The sequence below is a fragment of the Scomber scombrus genome, chromosome 20 (genome assembly GCF_963691925.1).
Source record: "Scomber scombrus chromosome 20, fScoSco1.1, whole genome shotgun sequence".
Classification (NCBI taxonomy): domain Eukaryota; kingdom Metazoa; phylum Chordata; class Actinopteri; order Scombriformes; family Scombridae; genus Scomber; species Scomber scombrus.
The window spans coordinates 364,835-390,877 of record NC_084989.1 but is presented as its reverse complement, the minus strand read 5'-3'; the positions used below and the strand labels follow the sequence as shown (position 1 = coordinate 390,877).

Genomic DNA, 26,043 nt, shown 5'->3' with positions numbered 1-26,043 from the left:
GATGGCTGCTCCTTTCGCCCTGACAGAAAATTTAGAATAAAATATATGTCTCATCCAGAGTATCTGAGAAAAGTTTCCTGGAGGAAGTAAATATTTTTAATGACTCAATTGCCTCCCTTAACATACCATGAGACAAACTGACCACCCTTGCCTTGAGGTGTTATTGCAACACACCATTACTCACCCACTGTTAAAATGCCATGTGTACTGGTGATGCCAGTGGGGGAGGGGAATAATGTGACCAACAGAAAAAAGACAAAACCTAAAAAGAAAGAAAGAAAGGGAAATTATACAGAAATGATAAATGCATAATAAATAAACAAAACCCAATGCTGATGATAAATCCTAAACCCCTTTAAAGCTTCCCATTCTTTTCCATAGACACTGATCCTGGTCGCTGTTCCCAAAGGTCAAGATGTGATTCTTAAAAATACAGATAGTGGCCAGAGAGAAAGGATGAAACACCACTGTTGGGTCTAATAGCAGCCTCGCTACTTAAGTCAGGGCACCGGTGTTGCATTATAGACATTAATTCTAAAAGAAGTGTCCGACTTCCCTTAATAGATTCAAATGAACACTAAACTGTACACTAAATACATTAACTGAGAGTTGGGAGTGGATGTAAGGGGAAGGAAGAAAACTTAAATATGTCTTGTGCATATTTTAATAACAGAACCTGGTCTCACACATTCTCTTGTTGTTCATCAAAAAAGTAGTCAAAAGTAGTAATAGTATTACGTGACCAAGTTGTGTATGAGAGTTCTTGCAAATAAAACAGTTTGTAGAGACTCAGTCTCTTCACTTTTAAGTCATTTGGGAGTCAAAGACATATCATCCCCACACGGTGCAAAAGAGGGGCTGTGGCCCCCCGCACATGATGGCGTAGGCTGATGTAGAATCTCTCTTGAAAAATTCAGTGCATTGGAGGGACAGGCAAAAGAAAAAAAGGCTGCTTGAGTTGCAGTGTGTCAAGTCCATCCAAAGCAATGTTATTTGCAAAAAATAAAAGGTCTAGATGAGAGCCAGAAAGGTTATTAAAATTATTAACGTGTCACTTAAGCTGGGTCCATGCTAATACGGTTAGCCAAGGCAAAGTGACACAAACAAGCAACCTTAATATGTCCTATGTCCTAAAGACCTAAGACAGTGACATTACTGTATGTTACCTGAAGTGCTGGCTAAGTTTAGCAGCTATCCAGATAGCCCTGTGGCTAGCACTGGACTCAGATTAAAGTACTGGTGTCATGGAGGAGGCAAAGATCCCACAAATTGTTCCTGATGGCTTTGCCAATGGTGTATGAATGTGTGTCTCTCTCCTGATGAGCAGGTTGGCACCCTGCGTGGTAGCCTTGTCATCGGCGTATAAATGTGTATGAATGGGGGAATGTGACATGCAGTGTAAAAGCACTTTGAGTGGTCAAAAAGACTAGAAAAGCACAAAATAAGTACAGTCCACTTTCACTGATTCTTGAGAATTTGGATAAAACAAGTTTTAATTTTGAAATTAAAAAAATCTAATATTAAAGCGACTCTTACTTTTATTGCATTTCACACAGCACAAAAAAACCCTCCTCCCTCCTATGTCCCACACCCGCACTGCATTATAATACATCCATGGATGTATTATAATGTGGATCCACAACAGACTCTCTTCCGGGTGGGGGTGTGCGCGCAATTACGTAATGTGGAAGGGGAAAACAGGCAAAAAATGTGTTTTTCCTGTCATCACTTAGTTTTTGTCAACACAGTCAGACACAATAAAAAGCTAACTATTCCTATTTATTCGGTCTGATATAAATGTAGAGCATTTAAACCATTGTGTCTTCACCTTAAGTACACAAATATGTTGTTAAATGTTGAATATTCCCTTTTATTAGTTTTGCTAGGCTGTTTCACATGTGCTCTTTGAAAACTCTTATATCATGCAAGTCTTATCATTTGCATTTAATATAAATAAATAACAGTTTTGAACATAAATTAATATATTCTTTCATTTAAAGAAACAATGACTTTAATAAATCAGCTGTTTTGGAGAAACAGATTGAAAGCATATTATTTTAAAACAAAAAAAGATCCATCCAACGGTGGTGACTGAGACCTGACAGTGGTGACAGTAGTGGCAGTGGTGACATTGGTGACAGAGACTGTGACAGTGGTGACAGTGGCCTAATTACAACAGGAAATTCCAGTCTTTTCACCATTCAAATCCATGCTTCCTTCTTTACCAACTTAAATTGACAATTTGGTGCAACAAATAACAATTCAAATGTACATACATTTTATCCTTCTGTATCAAATAGCTAAACTAGTATTTTTTAACAGTATTGTTATAAACATCAGAAAACATCAAAAACATTTTGTCAACTTTATATTGTTGAGAAGCCACTTGAAAATTGGATCATATACAGTATCTTCAAGGGGTAACTCCTAATAAAACAAACTTATAATCACCATGGTCAGACAGAGAACCTGACAGTGTTGACGTCTGACAGTGTTGATAAAAACACACTTTTTTAGATGACATGCATGAGTTCTATACAGGAGCCATTCTGTTTTCCCTCTTTTGTTAGCTACTTCTGACTTCCTCTTAAATTGCTTACATTTTGATTTCATCATTTAGAAGAATTCTCCATATAAAAAAGAGACAGTGTTGACATGTCATGGTTGCACCAGCAACATCAATAAATATGTAACAATTATTGTAAAAAGAACAAACTTACAGGAGCTTGTTTGACCTTGTTTCATTTATCAGATGTGTAGAATGGAAAGGGTTTCCTCAGGAGTATAACTGACCATAAAGTTGTCTGATTTTATTGCTTATTTATAAATATCTGACTGAAAAACGTTGAAAATTAACTGATTTTAGTTTTTAATGCTTTTTTCAATTCATTCTTTCATCTGGCATATATATTAAACATTTTAAATAATCTTTTCACAGTTTCATATCAAATTGAAATGATAAGATCTTGTCTGAGGACACATGCTTTTGTGGGTAGTGGCCTTGTATATAATCAAATAATTGATTAAATTATAAACAAACATTTTTTAAAAAAGTTACATTTGTGCAAAACATCCTCAGATGATCAACCCTGATTATTTCAAAATTAAGAAAATGTGATTCATTTTCAAAGAAATTGGCACTATTCTTAGTGGGACATGTTTTTGCCCAAGTCTCAAGAATCAGTGCTTTGCCTGTGGTTTGTAGCGTCGCTCGATAAAGAAGAGCAGGCTACAAGCCCTGGTAGGTAAGCTGACCACTGTTTTGGACTTGAGCTAATTCTACTTGCTAAATCTTACGCTATGTGTTAGCTCAGTCTGTGTGTTCGTTAAATGAAAGGATAGGAGAAGATGAGCGGTCTCACAGGCTATTTTATTTAGCAGTAAATGAATAAAACATACAGAGCTCTGGGTCGAGATCTTCCTGTCCCTGATGAACAACAGTGTGTGTCAGTTCATGAAGTCTGACTCTCTATGCTTTCCCTGACCCATTTATACACAAATACAGAATGTTGATGCAATGTGTGAGGTGTTGTCGTCTCCTGATTGGCTGTTGATCTGACTCCATCCTCCATCTTCTCACAGTCCAGGATATGTGACTTTCCTGTGACCTCCTTAAACAGGCGCAATAGTGACTTCCATGTGACCCCCTTCTTCTGAAACTACACAATGCTGTGGGGGGGTTTTACGGGTTAGTTCTGCATCGTTTAACACAGGATGGTCAGGGCTCTGACTGAATGTTTGACCCCGCTCTCCTGTTAATAATAAACCTTTAACCTATACAAGTGGGACGTGTCAACATCAAGAATCTACCTATTTAATTACACTTCAGGGTAAACTGTCTTCATGCATTCTTATTACACAACAAGCTTACTGCTTTCAAATTGTTACACATAGGACCACATATTTATATGAAACAAACAACAAAGTAATTAATCCCCTTATCTGATATTTTAGCAGTGGCCAATTCATAGCATATATCTACACCACTGCTCCTGGATCTCAGGGCAGCAATCCTCCTAGATGCAAATTGGCGTGTCCTGGTACCTCAAGTCGTTCCTCCATTTATGGGCCTCTCAGACAACTAGCTGCTTAGTTTGATGTCAGTGAAAGCAAAGGCAAGCACAGGGCTGGACTTGTCTCCTTGTTGTAGCTTTGCAGCTAGCATACAGTGGGCATGATCTAGTTCTAGGGGAGTTTGTTGTATTTGATACGATACAATACAAAATACTTTATTAATGCCAGGAGGGGAAACTGACTGCCACCATACAGATGGACAAACATCAGGTAGTAGAATATCTCCACAAGGACCTCAGAGAAGAAGATTGTGGGACGGGGGGCCCTCAATAGACTCTGGTAGTCCCTCCAGGTCAGTTTAGCACAGGCTTCTATTAAGATGGAGCACAATCTAGAGTTGCGGTGCTCCTCCAGCAGGCTAGTCAGAGGAGAACGTTTTCCCAAACTCAAAAGACTTTGGGAAAATGAGAGGAAAATGTGCTTAGTTGAAGTGTACACAGAGAGGAATCAAAAAACGCTAAGCATAATCAGCTCTGGTGGGTGGATCAACTTTCCTGGCATCTTCTTTCTTAGCTTGCTCTGTTTAAGAGGCCATATTAGTGATGTCGTCTGCCCTTACTTAAAGGACAGTGATTAAGTTTCTGGTTTGTAAGAAGTTAAAAATGGAACGATCACAGGAGGATGTGATAAATGCAGTCCACTTTCCACCGGGACTCCACATGCAGTGTGAGTAAGCCAGTGATTGAATGTGGACAACCCACTCTACCTCCTGAGCAACAACTGCCCCTAAAAAATATATTCAGGGCACATATACCTTAATATCCAAATCCATATGTCATATTGCTGACATCACTCGTTGCTAAGCTATCTTGTGAGCATGTAATGATATATTGTAATACATATACAGTACAGAGTAAGGCTTCAGACGAGTTTGGGGTAAAGTTCTCCTCAAATGGAATTAGTCCCAACACCATCTCTCAGGTTCCATGCAGTTCTGCTACACATTAATGCAAAGTCCGTAAGAAAGTACACCAGGAACACAAATTGATATAATTAACTAATCCACTGATATAGTAAGTAAACTTTAACATTTGTGACTGGCTGACCTGAAACATTGCACAATATACAAAGTTGTCTGGCTATCGTGTATTGAGTTAACTCACTCTAGACCAGGAAAATCCTCTTTTCCCTGGATAGGTTACAGCAGAGTCAATCACTGCCAATTCTCCTCCCAATATGAAAAATTCAGAATAAAATATTTGCCATTAATTTTATGGACATTATAAGAAAAGAAAAGACATTTTGCAGTACATATGTATACTGTGTATAACAGCTTATCCTGTGGTGGGCGGGATGCTTGCTTCTCTGCCCTGTGTCACCACCCTCATTAAAGTGGCACAGTGCAGCCCCCCTTAGACAATCAAGCCTGCCCTAACACACACACCTTCTATAAATCACCTTGTGAAAATCAATGGACTTTGGTTAGCCTGGGACTCATTGTGTCCTTGGAAGGTGTGAGATGAATTGAGATGAAGTGAGAAAAAAAAAGAACAACATCCACCAAAAGGGACAATGGAGAAAACCACCACAGGAGTGGAGCAGTGAATATTGTTAGAATGGGCTTTAGGATGGAGGTGATAGTTGGTGATAGTTTGAAAAGGTCACTGACTTGTCTTTAGTTTCTCATGGCTGAACAATATTCCTTTCACATAATGATGCATTCCATGGCTGTGTTCATTTTGTAGGCTAAATTTTGCCTTTCTAACAGACTCTTGACAAAGCTGAGAGGCAATAGCTTTAGATTCTCCCTGAGATTGATGGAGGTCTTAAATTAAGGCTACCGTATTGAAAATTCTGGAAACTTTCAAAAAACCCTCCCTCTGCATCTGCACAACTTTACAGAATAATCCTCTCTTTCTCTGCAGATTAAATTTAATAAGTCTCACACCCCTTTTCCAAAAAGCTTAAAAAGCAATGTAAAACATATTGATCTGTGTGGTGCTCTGAACACCATCTTAATTAAAGATACATCTAAAAACATAGATTTATGTTAACCTCCTCATTGTAGGTTAGGATAAGAAGCTCAAGCAGTTGCAGGACAAATAAACAGCTGTTCAAACCTCATCATCACACAGTGGTTACAGTGGCTTGTGCCCCTGCTCCTATGCCCTCTTTGGCTAAAGTGTCCTTCTGGCCCAAATAATTAAACATGATAAAATTGTTGTAATTATTAATAATACAGCAATTGTTATAACTGCTGCTTATCACACCAAGTAAAATGATGTCAAGACAATAACGTGTGGTGACTGGGTATCCAAACTGTGTTGCTGCCTGCTGATGTCACACTTCTGATGAATACACTCTATACTACTGTATGTGTGAATGTATGGGAGAATTTTTGCCAACCTAACATTCAGTTTTTAATGTGATGAACTGCAGTAGGAATCCAGAAAATAAATGTAAGTGGGCAGGTGAGATAAGCTTTATCTAACTTTGTGATATGTTGCTCTTTGGGGTTTCTGCAGGTAAACTCCCATGACTTCCCAAAGCAAAGAGCGTAACAGAGTTAGAAATAACCTCTATTTTCAATTTCTGCATAATAGATATTCCTGTTTTGCATGTACATAGTTTTAAAGCCACCTGGTGGATTAATAGTACAACTGCATAGATAGGGTTCCTCTCTGCATACTGTACGTGCCTCAGCAAAGAGAAACACTTTAAAGCTGTAGGTGGGTTCACATGACCAATGCTGCAACCAATGTTTCTACTCTGTACAAGCAAATAGTGTACCTTACCAGAAATAACATGTCAAGTTTACTAGATTTTAACCAAAATGTAGAGTTTACTATTAGTGGTTAACTGTTGTGAAAATAAAGGTGGCTGTAGTTCTCAGAAAAATACTATTATTCAAATGATCTTACTCAGAGAGTCTTAGATGATACTAGGTGGTGATAACACCCCTCCAATGGAGATAAATCGCCATTTAAGAAAGCCATATTTTGCAGAGGAGGAAGAAGTAGCCCTGCCTTCACATTTGAATTTATTCAGAAGGTGTTTGCTTCATTAGGAGGCAAATCTCTGAAACCCATACGTCGTACACAGAAACCCTGCTTCTAACTTCTTGTCCACAGCAAATAACTTGAGTGTGATAGTGGTTCCTACTATTAAAAACAAGTGCTGTACTTTAAATTGAAGAATTAACATTGAAGTTAACATAGGGTGTATTTTGCAGTTATTAGTTTGACATTTGATCTGAAGCTGTACTCTATATGCTTCAGCCATAAACTATTTTTCGTTCTTTTTATTTAGGCTAATGTCATTTTTACTTTTCTAAAGACTATATTGAAAATAAGATATTAATTAGCTTTATAGCCATGGTAAACCTTAAAAACTACTGAATGCAGGTGTACAGTTTCTGCATGAGATAATTGAATAGTTACCCTTTTACCAGGAGACATTTAAATCTCATTGTTGCAGCATATTGGAAATTGCTTAAGCTGTGCTATCGGTGTATGAATGTATGGGTGAATATTAGTTCCTTGAGAATCCAAGGTGTTACCTGGGTTTGGAGTTTCAGGGTGATCCTCCCCCAGACATGGGTAGGGGGCTTGAAAAGGTTAAATTTGAGCTTTTGGGTCATTTTCCCCTGGCCTGGGGGAGCAACAAAGGAACTGTGTACTGAGTTCAATTCCACAGTAAAGTCCATGCCCAACAATGTTTAATAATACTTTAAAATTGTTTTTGCAACAGTCAGTAGCATGCATTTTGATTGTAAGCACTAGTAGCATGTAATGAGACATTTATGTGCAGGAATATTAACTTTATCCATGATGTTCAGCTAATGCTAGTTAGCCATGCATGTGCCTGTTGGTCTGCTCTTGGGCATAAAGTAATTCTTTTCTATGGCTATTTTGCAGTTGCATGATACACTGTTGATGGTGACTGTGTAAGTCACAACAGTGTAAGCTTTTGTTAAATTTGGGTTTCACACGTTATTGTTACATGAAAACCTTGTAATTCCAGCTTTGTGATTACTCGTGCTTTGTGTAAAATGGGTTAGACTTTTGCTGTTCTTCATGGGCTAACAGTATTCCATATCCCATTTATAGCCCATTGTAGATTCTTAATCTTATAGCATATGGTCAACAGTGAAAATGTTTTTCATATTTCCTGGGATGTTGATATAAGGTTTTTGTACAACAGCAATGACACATTGCATTATTATAGGACAATAACAGTGTTTAATTTATTGTCTGTGGGTTAAATGTTAAGTCTGATGTTTCAGAATTTCTCTTCTTGCTGTGTTTAACATACAGGCTGATTCATGCACTGCATACATTCTTTTCAACGCCCCATGGTGACCAAACAGTTGCTCATATGAAGTTAAAGACTGGTGCCAATGGTCGGCTGCTTGTCATACCACTGTGAGTGCTAGTTAACTCCTTCACAAAAATTATGAAACAAACACAACAAACAAACAACACACACACACACACACACACACACACACACACACACACACACACACACACACACACACACACACACACACACACACACACACACACACACACACACACACATCTTTAGTAAAGTATTTTATTTCATTGTGTCTAAGTTATGGTCTCATGTGATTAGTAGCAGTTATAATGTAATATAATAATGAAGACGCCAATCAATGGCATTAAAATTGCATCGTTTTGCATATAGTTGCATTGCTGGCATATATATAATATGAACTTATATAACTACACATAGCTTCATAGTAATGTTTACCTGGAAAATTCTTGCCAGCTATAATTGTAACAAATTGTATTTTCTGAAAGCATGTTTACATCATTATTACAATATCACTGGCGTATGACATGTCTGTGCATGTCCCTGATTCAAATCATACAAACAGGTAATGGGTCTGTAATGTGGGCAATAACCAGAGAAAATGTATCCTTGAATTGTTTAATGCAACTAGGCTTTAAGTTAAAAGATGCTCAGTGCAGCTATATCAACCAACTGTTAACTTCTCAGAGTGATATCAGTAGTAAGGTAAAACTATAAAATCTGTATCACTTACTGACTGCTACACTGCATTAATTATTTTTTCATCACAAGGACTACAATAAGAGTGTCGTTGTGGGCTTCTAAATTCACTTTGGGCATTTATAGGTAGATTTTCTTCCAATATACTCTACCTGGAGCCCACAGAAGCTAAGACTATTCTGTCTGTTGAATTTCTAACAGCCTGGTAAAATGTGTCTGACTGCTTGTCAGGACACTGGAATATATGTCATAACAGAGGACAGAGTTGGTTTGGATGAACACTTAAGTAACATCTCAAAGCTGCTGTACATTAAGATAAAATTGGTGTTGTAACACACGTGCATTAGTCCAGACCACAGTCTGCCTTTGGCAGTTACTAGCTGCAGACATGTTTTTCAAAATGCAATTTTGAGCCTTTATGAAACATTCTGCATTAGAACTGATGCCCAGAAACCCCTGTTTCCAGACATCCATAGTGTTGGTGCTACACCCAGCTGGCAAAACATAGGGGAAAAAAGAAAAGGAACAAAAAATCTACAGTTCAAAATGATAATAGAGAATACTAACAGTAAGATATATGCAAACATGATTATAGCACAGTCATATGTACAATCCTTATGGTTTGTGCTGTACCACATGTTTACCTTAACAATTCAACAGAAGAACACAACAAACTGTCAATACATTGTGGCCCATGATAAAAGCAAAACACTGCTCCATTTAGGGGCAGTGGCCCTATTCATTTTGGCAAAAGGCTGAAATGAGGTGGACACTGTAAGGCTTGTAAAAATAACTTAATGAATAAAATGTGGAATTAAAGGTACAGTTAGTCAAACATCAGAAGACAAGAATGATTGAAGTGAGTCTGCTCTCAGAGATCAATGGAATGAACACAGTTAATGGCAGGTGTCACTATAGGTGTCAGTATTTTTTATTTATATAGAGCCAAATCATGACAAAGTTATCTCAGAGCACTTTTCACATAGAGCAGTTCTACACTGCACTTAGACCCAACATTCCCCCATGAGCAGCACTTGGCGACAGTGGCAAGGAAAAACTCCCTGCATTATCATAAAACACTACTGTCCTATGACAATGCAGTATCCACCGGTCACGGCTAGGGTTTGTCCCAGCTTTGTTGCAGTTGCTAGAAACAACCTAATACTATTCTAACTAGTGTGTGACCAGATCATGTCACTTACAGCTATTTTCTAAATTATGCTACAGCTGTCTTTAATGTTTGTATGCACAGCAAATAAGTGAGAGTGAAAGAGAGGAGAGGGAGTAAGGGCGTGTGTGTTTGTGTGTCTGTGTGTTACACAGCGGTTCGTCATTACGCAGCTGAATATTCTCAGAGGCTGTATTATTAAATGGCAAAGTAGACTACAAAAGAGAAGTAAAAAGCAGTACTCCTTCACCCTTCCATAAGTTGTCTCTTGAACATATGTGAGCTCTTCACCTCTATCTGGTGTTTGCCTTTCGTATCAATACCTTTTTAATAGTGTTGCCTTACGCAATTTCTTAATACTGATGTCCTCAAAATTCCAAGATACAGTACATCTGTTTGCCTTCCAGGGCCACCACCATAATGCAAATGTCTTTTCAATGAAAACAATCTGAAATGTTAAAAAATGATATTATAATGTAACAAATTTGAACTCTGATCTTGTAGGCACCTTTATGTCCAATTGATCTAAGTAAGTGTCTCCAAAACCAAGACACTTTAGAAGAACAGAAAAAAAACATCTATCTCAGACTGGATGACTCCAAATGACATTTAACACAAGGTACAGTATGTAGAAACATAAAATAAATCTCCATGTAATACAAATTGCTTTTTTATAATAAAAAATGAGATAAGAAAAAAAGGCACATGCAGTGAGTTAAGCTGGTTGAGCAAGCATTCATCTCCATTCTCTGTCTTCTCTTCATTTGTTCTTCGCAGCCAGTGGTTTGCGGCTGATCTTCTTACTCTTATCATTGCTCTTCTTTGGAGGTTCTGGGTTGGCCTGCATGTGTCTGCCGTAGAGACTGAGGAGAGAGAGGAGACACTTCAGTATGTGCATTACAATTATAATTACGTGTGTCGGTATAGGCCAGTATCAGTAGGGGGAGTTCAGTTGAACAACAGTGATGACCAATAACAGGTTGAATGGGAGATAGAGAGAGAGAATTTTGAATTTTCACAAACACCTTTTTTCAAAACATTTTATATGATAATGATACTTTTTTGAGGAAAAACCAAGTCAGACACACAATATTGTTCCAAATACAGTATTTTTTTTATGTGGTAATACAGAGGTGATGCATGTTACTGTTATGTGATATAGATGCGTCTGTCTTGTCAGTTCAGATGTGAAGTAGAGAATAAATGACACACCTTTGTGCTTACTGTGAAAAGACTGACTTACTTTCCAGCATAACAAATGTTTATAGATTTAACATTTTTATATCAGTACAAATAAAAATATATGATAGTAAACATATCTAAACTAACACATTTCAAATCATAATTTTCTCTGAGATGACCAGTCAGATTGAGTAATGTCATTATGTATGATACATAATGATGCAATCTTATGCCATTATGTAATGATGTCACCACACAATGACATCACATCATTTAGAAACTTTTAGCAACAAAAAGACCTGCCTGTAGCAACTTCCTCTGAGAATGAGTTAGTAGCACTGCCTAGCAGAGGTACCCAGCAGCTCATCTAGGTATGCAAAAGACTGCAGCTCCAGAGCTCTTATAATAATAATAATAGTAATAATAATAATACGTTTAATTTATATAGCACTTTCACAAACGCAAGGACGCTTTACAGAGGGAAAAAAAAAATCAAACAAAGTAGATCAAAACAAAACTATGCAGAGGAGGATGAAGAGAAATGTTCATTGAAAAGAAAAGTTTTTAACCTGACCAAGTTCCAGACTTGGCTCTTTCTAAAATCCCACCACTGTTGCAATTTAGTTTCTCCAATTTTTTTCTAAAATAATAATAAAAGCACAGTCCAAAGTTTTTCAAATTTTTTGCCTTTACATGCATAATGCAGTCAAAGTCATCCACTTTTCATTTGAAAGTGAGGTGTTCATCCTCATTTGAGGATTCTATTAAGAATCACGAGGACCTGTCTGCAAACAGACATGATATGTATTAAATGGAGCTATTTACATCCCAGAGGGATCAGTTTTACACAAGACCTAGACAACTCTTCCACCAGTACTTAATTTCTAAATAATGGTGGAACATTGGAAATTATTACTTTTTGTTATGAGTTTGACCAGCAAGAACACCAGAATGAAGGTGTCTTGAATAACCACACCGCTCCCATCAACACTGATTACTTTGTAAACTTTGTTAATCCAGGAGGCAGATTTAACACTGCCATACCTGACCATCTCCCCAATAGCCAGACTCTTCTAGTCCACACTACATCTACCTGCTGGAGCCAGCTCGAAACTCTAAACTGAAACCTCCAGCTGCTGTCATGCTTACTAATGATCAGGAAGCTGATCAAAATCAACCAAGCACAGTGAAAGAAATATTACAAGCAACAAAATCTCCAGTTACCCCACATACACAAGAAAAACAACATAAAATAGGCTGCAAAAAGTAACTCACTCAGAGACCCAGCTAGATAAGAAAGCAGCTGCTGGCTAACAGCCATGTGTGTTTACAGCAGAGAGCAGGAAGGAGGACAGACATCTCACTCTGCTGCTCTGCTGCTTCGACTCTGATGCTGTGGACTATCATTAGAGCTGGGTATCGTTTAAAAAATTGCGATACCAGTACCAATCCAAGTACCATTAAAATGATACTGATACCAACTGAGTACTTCATTCTATACCCATCATGTGAATAGAAGCATTACACCGCATCCTGACATACAGCGAGCTAGCCAACCTGTGACAAAATCTTGCGCTAAACTGTCCTGATATGCAGCGTGACGATTTTATCCTGAGTATATTCCAAACCAATCAAATTATCGAGGGGCATAAACAAAAGCAGCGTGTACATTTCAACCAATAAGAAGTGTTTAGGGGCGGGACACCGCCACAAAATTTCGTCCGGATAGAGACAGAGCGGGCGATTTTTTGACGGGTGAGCGTCATCGCTGGAAAGGGCGATGTCGCTCGTGGCATGTCAGGAAAGGCTGATTGAAAACTCATGCATTCTAATCACTTTTTTCGCTCGCGTCGCTGTATGTCAGGATGCGGTGTTACATTGTATAAAAGGGGTAACACTTTACTTGAAGGTATCTTCATGCTATTCTTGTATACAGCTTTGTCACCCCCTGCAACTCCCTTCTCTTTGGTCTACCTCACAAATACCTCCAAAAACTCCAAATGGTTCAGAACTCTGCAGCTCGGATCGTCACCAGAAACCCCTACATCCACCACATCACCCCTACATCCACCACATCACCCCTCCATCCACCACATCACCCCTCCATCCACCACATCACCCCTGTTCTGCAGCAACTCCACTGGCTTCCGGTCAAGTTCCGAATAGACTTCAAAATCCTCCTGTTTACATTCAAGACCATCCACAACCTTTCCCCTCCTTATCTGTCTCCTCCACATCACCAGCCCTTCCCGTTCCCTCAGATCTGCCTCCTCCATCCATCTCTCTGTTCCCCCCCGCCCACCTCCTCACCATGGGGAGCAGGGCATTCAGCCGCTCTGCCCCCCGAATCTGGAACTCACTTCCCCCGGACATCAGGAATCTGGACTCTCTCCCTCTATTCAAATCGAGGCTAAAAAGTCATTTAGAACTGCATACCCTACTTAACCTGAACCACTACCTCACTTTACTCTGTTTTGTCTGTTCTACACTGTCTTTTATCTGTTTTGTTTCTTATTGTTTTGTTTCTTATCTACTGTTTTGTTTATTAATTGTACGGTGTCTTCGAGTGCCCAGAGAGGTGCCTTCAAATGAAATGTATTATTACTATTAGTGTTTACAAACTTTAGTCTGTTAAGGGAGAAGTCTGTACCACAGGACAGTGGAACAGATTGCAAAATATCCCAGTAAATTTGGAAGGAAAGTCACTGTGGGAGCGTCAACTGGCCATGAGCCAGCATTTGTGTAGAGCCCAGTCACTAGGAGTGCACAGTGGCCCAAGTGTTTTCCATTGGCGTTGTTTGGTCTGGGCAGACACATGTGTACAGGCAATACAGCGGTGATTAGCAACAGTAGTCAAAAAATCACTCCATGAAACACAGCCAAAGTCTTACCGCTGTTGAAAAATTGCTTTGTGCTTGACACACTTTTTGACGAACTAGCTCTGTGATAGAATAAATGGAGAGACCTCATCCAGGATCCCTGTAGCCTGAAAGGAAAAGGTTACTACATAGCCCCTCAGCACTAGCCCTGTGCACCTGGCACCTCCTCTCGACTGCAGCAGGGAGAAAAGGCCACCATCTAAGATGTGACTGGGACCCGAGCAGGTATTCTATCCTTCCATGTTTACCCTGGTGTTTTCCTCCGATGCTGAGATAGATGTAGAGATGGTCATTGGTTTACTCCAATGTTTACATCAGCACCCATTGCCAAGCCACAGATTTAAGCAAACAGCTACGGGTGGTTAAATATCTGAGATTGGTGACCAGTATTACTGGCACACAATCACTGTGATCCTCACCAGCACAGTAGGGGTCTATATTTGAATTCAAGCAAATACACAGTCATCTACTATTCACACAGTGCACATACTGTCATGAACAGTGGACACGCACAGTTGTGGACTTAGGAATGATCAGACATTTAGTAAACAGTCATTTATCAGTGTTGATTACTACTGATTACCCCCCATCATCATCATCACCACACACACACACACACACACACACACACACACATACACACATACACACATACACACACACACACACACACACACACACACACACACATACACACATACACACACACACACACACACACACACACACACACACACACACACACACACACACACACACCTCATCCTCACTGTCCGTCACTTTACTCTCTCCCATGGGTTTCTCTTGCTCGCAAAGAAGCACGAGAGCTCATTGGAGTGGAAAATACATTTCTTTCAGCTCGGTCTCAGTGCTCCTTCCTTCAGTCTGTTTCAGAGATAATTATGCATTTTTCCTCCTTTTACTGTAGTTTGTCTTTAGCCTGGATGTAAAACACCCTCAAAAAAGAGGAATGTTTCTTTCAGTGACTTGAATGTCAATGATGCATCAATTTGATCATACAATAATTGGCCAGTAGATAGTTTGTATAGATCACTAGATTAAGTCATATGTTGCTTAATTTGGCCAGTCTGATATTCTACAGTAATGAAAGGTTTTGTTAAAGTTTTGATGGAAGACAGGTTGATCCATTCTTTGTCACTATTCAATTCAGACACTAGGAGTTATGTCATTAACTGGATTTGATCAAATCGCAATTCCTTGTCTGAGATTGATTTGACATGTGGGAAAATAACTGATCATGTCATAGAGATGCCGTCAGGACTAGGGTTTGGGTAGCTCAGCTTGGGGTTGGGGTATAGAGTTTGAAAGACATACAGTTGGTGTTTACCAGAAAGGGAGAGACTGATGATGAAGCTTTGAAGTTGTATTATGTGAAATGCATAGACAGTTGTTTTAAGAGCTAATTTAACAAGATCATTCTTCTTTAAAATCTGTGTCTCCCAAGTAGCATCACTCCAAAACTCAACCACTGTAGACTTGGAAGGCTGCTTTAAAACTTTGTATCTTTCTCCTTAGTGGAATGAAGCAACTGTACACCGAGAAATAATTCATGAAATAGTCAAATTTGAAATGTAATCTACATATACAAGGTTTTTTTCGTGACACTCAAGACGACTTTCAAACAAATGTATTTTTAATTAGAAGAATCTTTCATGACTGCACTACATTGTTGGGAAACCATTACAAATCACTGTTAAAAAATAATTATGTTTTATCATGTGACAATGCTGCTGTTAAAGTCTGGTTAGTTTTAGTCACAAAACCTGCTTGGTTAGGGTTAGGAAAATGATAAGGTTACTAACGTTATTTCCTTAAAGTTAGGCAACCTTTATTGTCATGGCAACATGAACACCACTACAAAAAAAGGTCCCAGCTTGCAGTTTGAAACAAGACACTTGCGGGTGGAAACACTCAAACATGGTGCAGGCACGAAATATGCTTCCAATTCAAATATATTAGTTTGAAAGTCATGCTGAATCATAAAATAATTGGAAAACTTATTTCCATGTACACAATTATAGATTAAATTGCATGACTATTTCACAAACTGCTGTGAGACTGGGTTGAACTGTAGCTTCTGTGCCATTTAAACTACTAAGTTACAATTAAGTCATTATGTTCCAAATGCTCATAATACCACCAAGATATAGAACACACAGAGGCCCACTCACCATCAAGCAAGCGTTGCTGAATGAATGACATCTTCAAGGAAATTGTGTTCCATAAAGGGGATATTAAGACTTAGTAAACACTAGTGCAGTGCCCGTTCAAAGCGTGCCTGTTCAGAACGGGCTGATCAATTGGCCTCAAGCTGCTACTAATATGCAGATAAAAATGTATACAGTTGATGTGATGTATGAATGAGTATATACACCAAACACAATGAAAGAAACTAACTCAATTATACATAATGACATATCAGTGTTTCCCCTATGTACATTCAACAGCGGCGCACCGCCGTCGGTGTAGGCTAGGCTTCATAACACAACCTGCCCCCTCCTTTCATAAGCTACTGAAGTAGGGGGAGGATAAAAACAGACAACCCAACTCTCCCGGACATTCCGGAGTCTCCCGCATATTGATAGCGGCTCCTTGACGCCCGCAAACACAATCTCCCAGAATCTGGAGCGAGCAAGAGTGCGCTGTAGAAAGTGACTGCGCATGCGCGTGTGTGTTTATGTGACTATCAATGCAGTGTTTGTGAGAGCACAGCGTCCTGATAGATCTGTGTTGCTGCTGATTAGACCCCCCAAACTAAAATGAACAGATAAGTTATTATTACATTTCATTTTATTTTATTAAGCTACATAACAGTTTGGATTTTTAACATAGCTATATTATTACAGAATGGCTAGATGTAATTAACTGCATCTCTGTCAAGATTATTTTTTGCTTAAAACGTGTTAGTGGAGCTTTGAGTTGATTTATTCACATTACAATGTGCTGGTTGTGTTAAAGACCGTGTAAAGTGAATTCAGACATTTTCTTCTAAACACATTAAATAGGTCATAAATGTATTTCTAAAAAAGGTGTAAAAAGCATTTCAACCATTTAGATTTGAATTGTGGAGCTAGGATTCACAAACTGTGTTTCAAGATTTCTGTGTCTGGATTTAATGGGTTGGTCTGAAAAGCACCAATGGCACAGTTACACACCAGAGCATAAACCCGCCCCTGCTGCTGTAGGTATAAATACATTCAGCGCACACTACTACAGTCTACAGTTAGCCAGTTAGCTTAGTTAGCCGGCGAGCTAGCCATCAAGCTAGACGCCGAGTTAGCCACCGAGCTAACCGCAGAGTTAGCCGCCGTGCTAGCCGGCGAGCTAACCGCCGGGTTAGCCACTGAGTTAGCTGCCGAGCTAGAAGCTGAGCTAGCAGCTGAGTTAGCAGCAGAAAGCTCTCAGACCTAGCGTCCATGTTTCTGGTAGAGGTGGTGACTTTGATTGACAGGTGACACTTGGTAGGGGGCGGGGCTTCAGCGAACTCGGCGGGCACTCCCACAGCATTTGGGAGAAGAGAAATAGGCAGACTTTTACACAACTTTGAAGCCTAATTTCATATATTTGGCGATTTTTTTAATCATTCAAATTTGGCAGGGTGGTTAACAACACACTTTTCTCTGGTATGTCAAACTCAGAACACATATTTATTTTTACTTTACACGGACTTTAAGGATTTGGTATGTTTGACCCCGGAGTACAAACCTCTGAGTACAGGAGGATGATTTGTAAAAAAAAAAAAGTGTAAATGTGCTTCACTTTACATTCAGAAAAACTAATGTGGCTAATACATTGTTAGATTTCATCCTTGAGACCAATATTATTTTCCAAAAGGAATCATACCATATATCAAAACGCTGCGGAGACATTAGAGCCAGCGATTGATCACCAAAGAGCTGCACAGATCAGCTCATCGGATCATGCTCTCAAGGGGTGATGACATGTTGACTGGCCAATCATCTCAGGAGTAGGTGCTGCTAACAACTGAGATGACCAGGTGGTCACCTGGCTTTTCACATGTCAGAATACGTCTCAGCAGATTTACAAACAGGTGTTATTGGATAAACTGACCCACATATTGGGGATCTACATAGTTACTTTCCTTTGAGCCCCGTTGAAGCACTACAGAATTTATTTGGCAACTAGTTAAGTTTTTAATCCCAAGTGCAATTCCTACGTTAAACATTTCCAGGTGAGGACTGATATGCACTCATATTTTATACTTTACATATTTTATGTATTTATATATTTTAAGAATGATTTTATGGAGTTAATGGATTCTATGGATCTTGTGTTATTTCTGTCTACTGTATGTCTGTTATTGGTGAGCCAAAGACAATTTTCCACCATGGTGGACAATAAAGTTCTATTCTATTCTATTCGAAATCGACATTAACAGTCCCACAGTGAAAATTACAGCTTTAAACATAAATTATTTCCACTACTGTGCAGTCTGAAGAGATGCAATGCATTTTGGGATGGTTGTTTACGTTGAGGGTTTCGTCAAATGGAAGTTGGCGTGGTTTAATCTAAACTGGGATGGAAAAACAATACACGCTACCTGAATGCCTCCTACAGTATGTAGTCACTGGCTGATGATCTGCTAAACATGGTGCTAATGCTACACTTTCTTACTAGACACAGGGTCAGAGTGTCCATTCTTGATTAAAAGCTCTGCATCGCTGTCTACTTGTCTCTTCTTAGAGCACTTTTCTCTGACTCGTGTCAAGCCTTTTTTCTGGTCTCTCCCTTACATGCAGGACTCAGTCTGCAACCTTCAAGGGATTTGTGATGGACAAACATACATACAGACAGATTCCTTGCTTTATATAGAGCGATAACTTTGAGCAAGCTTTCTACCAGTATTAGGATTGTTTAAGTTCTGAACCACAAAAATGGTGTCAAACTGCAAAACGTTACTTGAGGAACATATATGTGATGTCACACTATGGCCACGCTTTTCTACACAGTTTATTCTGCACACACACACGCACACACGCACACACACACACACACACACACACACACACACACACACACACACACACACACACACACACACACATATATATATATATATAAAAAAATCACAGTGGGGGAATTTTTCCCCACACAGTTTTCCAGTGGGGGAAAACTGTTTATTGATGATTTAAGTGTCTTGTATTCTTCTCTCATCTCTCTGCTTTCTTCTCATGTCAACAATGTCAGATGGGAATAGAATATTGTCAGATCCCTTAATCTCTGCAGACTATCCCAACCACAGCAGGCCCATGCAGACAGACAGAAGAGAGAGGAAAGTCGAGGTATAGCCAGCAGAGGAGCTGGTCTCTCTCCAGGGAAGTAACTATTGTCCATTATAACAAGGTGGTTGTCTTCTCTTAGCTTGCATGCATGGAGATGCTCACCACAACTGCTTTGACTCTTTTGTCAGTGTTACTGTATATCACGGTCACCCATGTTTTTTGTTTATTTCCCAGAATCCTCCTACTTGGAAATGTCTGCCTATTGGCAGTTTGTCACACCTCACAACCCTCAACCCCCTGCCCCCAGCTGGGCTGTTGAGCCCCAAAGGAGGTACAGGGACAGTGGCAGGGCCCTGAGCAGCAGAGTGTCTGGAAGCAGCTGGGTCTTCTGAGACGGACAGTTTTTTTTTAAAAACTCTGTGACTGTCAGGACTGACACTCAACCCACCAACTGAAGAAGAAAAAGAATCCCTAGGGTACTTCAACAAACCACTTCTGTGTCTGAAACCTTCAACATGTATCCTGTCATTGCTCATGGAATGACACACTCTTCAAGACAACCAGCCAACATTTAAAATGTGTTACTAGTGAAAAGGAAGACATAGAAATATGCTCATGAAAAATTCCAGATCAAACCAAAAAGAACAGTTATGACAAGCAAACTTGTGGGTTTTAATAATTGTGCAGGTTCCACTATACTGGTCCATGCAGAAACACCAGTCAAAAATAGATTACTTTACAAAACATTAACATCAACATTGAAAATAATACACAAATAACATAAAACGTGTAAAACCATTATGTTACATTATGGGATAGATGTATGTGAGATATATAAAAGTTCAGGTCATTTCTGACATCTAGAAAGCACCAGCCTACCTGTGTTATCTAAACTATCAAATATTTAACATCAAAATCACTGTTTGTTTTTTTGTATTCTTTTAGGTGGGTGAATGCCACAAAAGCACCTACAGATTTTATCAGTAGTGAACCCTTAATAGCTTTTTTTGTTTTTTTGTATGTATTAATCATTGTATTGTGTTTCCTTACATTGTTTGAGGGAATGTATACACGTGGATACAAAGACAAAGACAAAGACATGATACAAAGCGCTAACCCGAATGAGTTTTGAAGTGGGGGGACATCAGCGTTTGGATGATGTAATATTCTTGATAGGAGCTATGCATTTTCACATATTACTATAATGTAGCCTATCTCACCTTATACAGTTACATAGTTTAATAATTAATGTTTGTTTTGTGTTTGTGTTAGTGTTTGCACTGCTACACGTTTCAAGAATAAAACATTTGTTACTTTTGCAGAAAAGAAAGTTGGAAAAGATGCTGATGAGCTGATGTGTCATTCATAAAAAGCAGAATATGGAGTTATAACCAACCAGTCTCAGGTGTGTAAAGGTGTGTGTGGTTAATCTCGCAAATTTCTTTCTTTCATGTTTTTAACATGTTTGACTGACAATAAACTGAACTGAAACAAAAGTAAAGAGATACTGTAAAAAAAAAAAAAAAAAAAAACAAGGACAGAATTTACAGAAGGTTCAGAGTCTGCTGAAAAACAGTCCGTCCTTGCAGCTGTAATTTTTACTTGGGCAGAGGTGAAAAAGGACCCACATACATGCTGTGGACTGGATTATAATCACTGACCAGGGCAGGTGATGTTGCAGTAAACCACCCCTCCCCCACCCATAACAACTAAAGTTTGGAGGTGAAAGATTCTAAAGACACACTCTGCATCAGTGGGTGGCAGTAGTGACCATTGTTGTTTACATTCAATCGAGGGCGGAGTCTGCAGTGGCGTATGACGTCATCCATGAGACTGTGAGGACTCTAGAGACCAGATACCCTGATGCATTCATTTTTATATCTGGGGTTTTTAATCACATCACCCTCACCTCCCATCTGACTGGCTTCTACAATATGTGGACTGTCCAACAAGAGAAATGAAGACACTGGACCTGCTGTATGCAAACATTAAGGAGGCTTACAGAGCTACAAGTTTACCACTACTTGGTAGATCTGATCAGAATTTGTGTCTACCTTCAACCTTCTTATAAACCACGTGTATAGGCAGCCTGTGAGCACCCGTTCATTCAGGAAGTGGAGAACAGAGGCCAGCGAGTCTCTAATGGACTGTTTTGAATGTATGGACTGGGATGTTCTGTTACAGTCACATGGGAATAACAGCATGGTTACTGATATTGTATGGTTGTCATTACTACAGACTATATTCTTCTGTAGGGATATTGTCATTCCAGTAAGGACTGTTCAGTGCTTTCCCAACAACAAACCATGAGTAACTAGTAACATCAAGTTACTCCTTAATCAGAAGATGGAGGCTTTTCGGACGGTAGACAAGAAGAAACTTGTCAGCATGAGTTGAAGGGTAGTCTGAAGCAGGTAAAGAAGGAGTTTAGTAGGAGGGTGGAGAGCATGCTACAGAAAAACAATACCAAGGAGGTCTGTAACATGAGGACCATAACAAACTATAAACAGAAGAACTGCCAGGCAGTAAGTGGTGATGTGGACAGGGCCGATGAGTTCAACCTGTTCTATAATAGGACGTTTTGTGTCCAAGGCCGGTCCTGCATCAGCTGGACCTACCTTATCTGTTTTCAGGGCTCATAGTGGAAAAAAATCCTGAGCCTGAACTTTTTTCCATGCCATGGAGGTTGGGAGGGGTGGGGGGGGTGTATGCGGCACCATTTTAACACATAACATATATAACATTATTTGAAAATAACCCTTTTAACTGGCCACTTATCTGCCATATTGTCTCATTGTTCTTAGCATACTTAGCTACAGATTATACTACAGCAATACAAAGAAAGGTCAGTAGGTGGCAATAGTACTCCAAAGTAGAAAAAATATTTGATTAGTAGCATAACCATTAATTTAGGGCATGAACAAGAACACTGATTAACTTTTTTAAACATAAGTGCAAAATATGCACCATTTATTTTTAATACAGTTTTGAAACAGTTACAGTGCAACAGTGAACTGTAGATAATACTGCAATCCTAAAGTTGTTTCTTCAAAACAACTAAAAGTTAAAGACCGTGTAAAGTGAATTCAGACATTTTCTTCTAAACACATTAAATAGGTCATAAATGTATTTCTAAAAAAGGTGTAAAAAGCATTTCAACCATTTAGATTTGAATTGTGGAGCTAGGCTTCACAAACTGTGTTTCAACATTTCTGTGTCTGGATTTAATGGGTTGGTCTGAAAAGCACCACCACGTTACGTAACGCGGCACTTAACCAATATTAAGGTTACACACCGGAGCATAAACCCGCCCCTGCATTCAGCGCACACTACTACTATAGTCTACAGTTAGCCAGTTAGCAAACCGAGCTAACCGCCAAGTTAGCCACCGAGCTAGCCGCCGATCTAGCAGCTGAGTTAGCAGCAGAAAGCTCTCAGACATAGCGTCCATGTTTCTGGTAGAGGTGGTGACTTTGATTGACAGGTTACACTTGGTAGGGGGCGGGGTTTCAGCGAACTCGGCGGCCACTCCAGCAATGTTTTGGAGAAGAGAAATAGGCAGACTTTTACACAACTTTGAAGCCTAATTTCATATATTTGGCGATTTTTTTAATCATTCAAATTTGGCAGGGTGGTTAACAACACACTTTTCTGTGGTATGCCAAACTCAGAACACATATTTATTTTTACTTTACACGGACTTTAGGTAAATGACAGGAAATCTACAAATATCCAAAAAATAGAAAACTAACAAATATAGTTTACTTCAGAAAACGACCATTCAGTTCCATTAATAATAACATCTTTGGTGTCTTCCCCTGGTTTTATAAACCTGCGGTCCATCCTGTGAGTTGCGGTGCGTCACTAGAATGGGGATCATTAGTTTCTTTCCCGGCATAGACACCTTTATTGTCAGTATACAGACAGGAAATCATGGGAGAGAGGGGGGTTTGACATGCAGCAAAGGTCCGCCGGCCGGGACTCGAACCGGGGTCTGCTGCGTACATGGCATGCGCCCTACTTCTGATTGGCTATTGGCCTATTGTTAGTGTGGTTGAGAGTGAAAGCTGTGCTTCTCTTGGATCCAGAGAAATGTTAGATCTGGGCAAACCCCCTTTTTTCGGTACGCCGGTGTTCCGGCACAGCTCCGGAATACTATCAGGCATGTGTTTTGTGTCCCACGGCCTCAGCTGCATCTTCCCCTTCTCCACATGTCTCCACACCTGACCCCTCAGTTGCATCTCCTTCTCCTCTCCCTGGTCTGTAAATGATGTGAGGGTGGAGTTATAGAGGCTGCATCCAGGAAAGGCAGCAGGCCCAGATGGTGTGTGTCCAAGGCTGCTGCGGGACTGTGCAGATCAAGTAGCAGAGTCCCTCCAGAGGATCTTTAATCTGAGTCTACAGGTGGGGAGGGTCCCGGTCCTATGGAAAACATCATGTCTTGTGCCGGTTCCCAAAGTAGGGCGCCTGGCTGAGATGAATGACTACAGACAGGAGGCCCTCACATCACACATCATGAAGACCCTGGAGAGGCTGCTTTTCCGTCTCCTGAGACCTCATGTTGAACATGCACTTGATCCTCTGCAGTCTGCATACCAGGCTCATGTGGGGGTGGAGGATACTATCCTCTATATGCTCCACAAGGCCTATGCTCATTTGGATGTGGTAAAAGGTTATGTAAGGATTTTTTTCTTTGACTTTTCAAGTGCATTTAACACCATCCAACCCTTTTTATTGAGAGACAAGCTTGAGGTGATGGGGGTGGATCCTTACATCACCACCTGGATTACTGACTATCTGACTAGACGATCACAGCCTGGGGTAAAGTGTCTCCAGGATGGTGATGAGCAGCACTGGGGCTCCTCAGGGAACAGTCCTTGCTCCATTCCTGTTCACTTTGTACACTGCCGACTTCAAATACAGCACATTTCACCTCCAGAAATACTCTGATGACACAGCCATTGACAGACACTGCCTCCTGCTGAACACCTTCAAAACAAAGGAGATGGCGGTGGACTTCCGTAGAACTAAGCCCCCCCTTCAGCCTGTCATCATCCAGGGACAGGTCATTAACACAGTGCAAAGCTATAAGTATCTAAGTGTAAACCTGGATTAGTAGCTGGACTGGTCCAGTAACATGGATGCGGTGCACCGCAAGGGGCAGAGCCGCAGAGCCGCAAGAGAACAATTCTGGCAGCGGGAGGCTCATCTCACTGCGCTGTAAGACAGAGCTGTAAGACAGAGCGGTTCACTGTAAAGCCATGAGACTTTACAATGATAACATCATAAGATAGGGGCACTGCAATCATTCTGAACAGTCTTTCCTCCTCTTAACCTACTTTTCTTGTTTATTTTGGCTTAGTTTTATAGCTTTTAGGTTTTTTGTTAGTTTGTTTTTTGTATACATTTTTTTTTTTTTTTTACTTTTAGGCTTTTTGTATAAATTGTTTGTTCTTTTTCATGTATTTGTGTTCATGTATAAGCTATTGGATACACAAATTTCCCCTATGGGGATGAATAATTCATATCTATCTATCTATCTATCTATCTATCTATCTATCTATCTATTTATATCTTCTTCAATAAATTACATGACACTGCTATTACATTGCATCATATGTCATGCCATTATAGCTGTTTGAATGTGAAGTGGAAGCATAATGAACAACAAATAGAGCTGCAGGAGGAGATCAGGACTGTGGTGACTGATTGTGTGTATTCCTTAAAGAAAAGAAAGATTATTCATTCAGTCAATAAGTGGCCAGTGCAGCACACTTGGTGCTGTCATAACAAGCTGGTAAATGGACTGTACTTATATAGCGCCTTTCTAGTCTTTTCGACCACTCAAAGCGCTTTACACTACAACTCATTCACCCCATTCACACACATTCATACACTGATGGCAGGAGCTACCACGCAGGGTGCCAACCTGCTCATCAGGAGGAATCTAACCATTCACTTGCATTCATACACAGTAACGGGAGCAATTAGGGGTTAAGTGTCTTGCCCAAGGACACATCGACATGTAGACTGGAGGAGCCGGGAATCGAACCGCCAATCTTCCAATTGGAGGACGACCGCTCTAACTCCTGAGCCACAGCTGCCCCAGTTTTAGCATTATTTGGGTTTCCCAGCATCGATGGATGAAGGATGAGGAGGAAGATGGAGTAGAGGGGGTAGATCAGTCAGTGTGTCAAAAAGGAAGATATAAATCAATGTGATGAGGGAGAATAATGCAGCTATGATGGTAGAGTTTGCATATTTTATGGTAAATGAAAGTGTACTTTTATATTCTCATGCCATGATCAGGTCAAATTTTGGTTTCTGGTCAAATCCCTTTAAAACTAATGACAATTAGGCTACGTTCACACTGGAGTTAAAAGTGACCTGAATCCGATTTGTTCGCTCAAATGTTTTTAACATTAGACCATAAATGAGACTACCAGTAACTTCACCGGCTGTTGCTGTTGCCATGTTCGCTTCCTTAAACACTGTTCTG

At 39.8% G+C, this 26,043-nt stretch overlaps 1 protein-coding gene across 1 annotated transcript in view; it reads right to left on the bottom strand.

The window, feature by feature from the left end:
• Window positions 1-8,616: 8,616 nt before the first annotated feature.
• rsu1 (Ras suppressor protein 1) overlaps window positions 8,617-26,043 on the bottom strand; it is a 77,943-nt gene continuing 60,516 nt past the window's right edge. Inside the window, exon 9 of the mRNA XM_062441470.1 lies at window positions 8,617-11,082. Coding sequence (XP_062297454.1) covers window positions 10,980-11,082 — 103 coding nt within the window. The 3' untranslated portion in view covers window positions 8,617-10,979. The remainder of the gene's footprint in view (window positions 11,083-26,043) is intronic.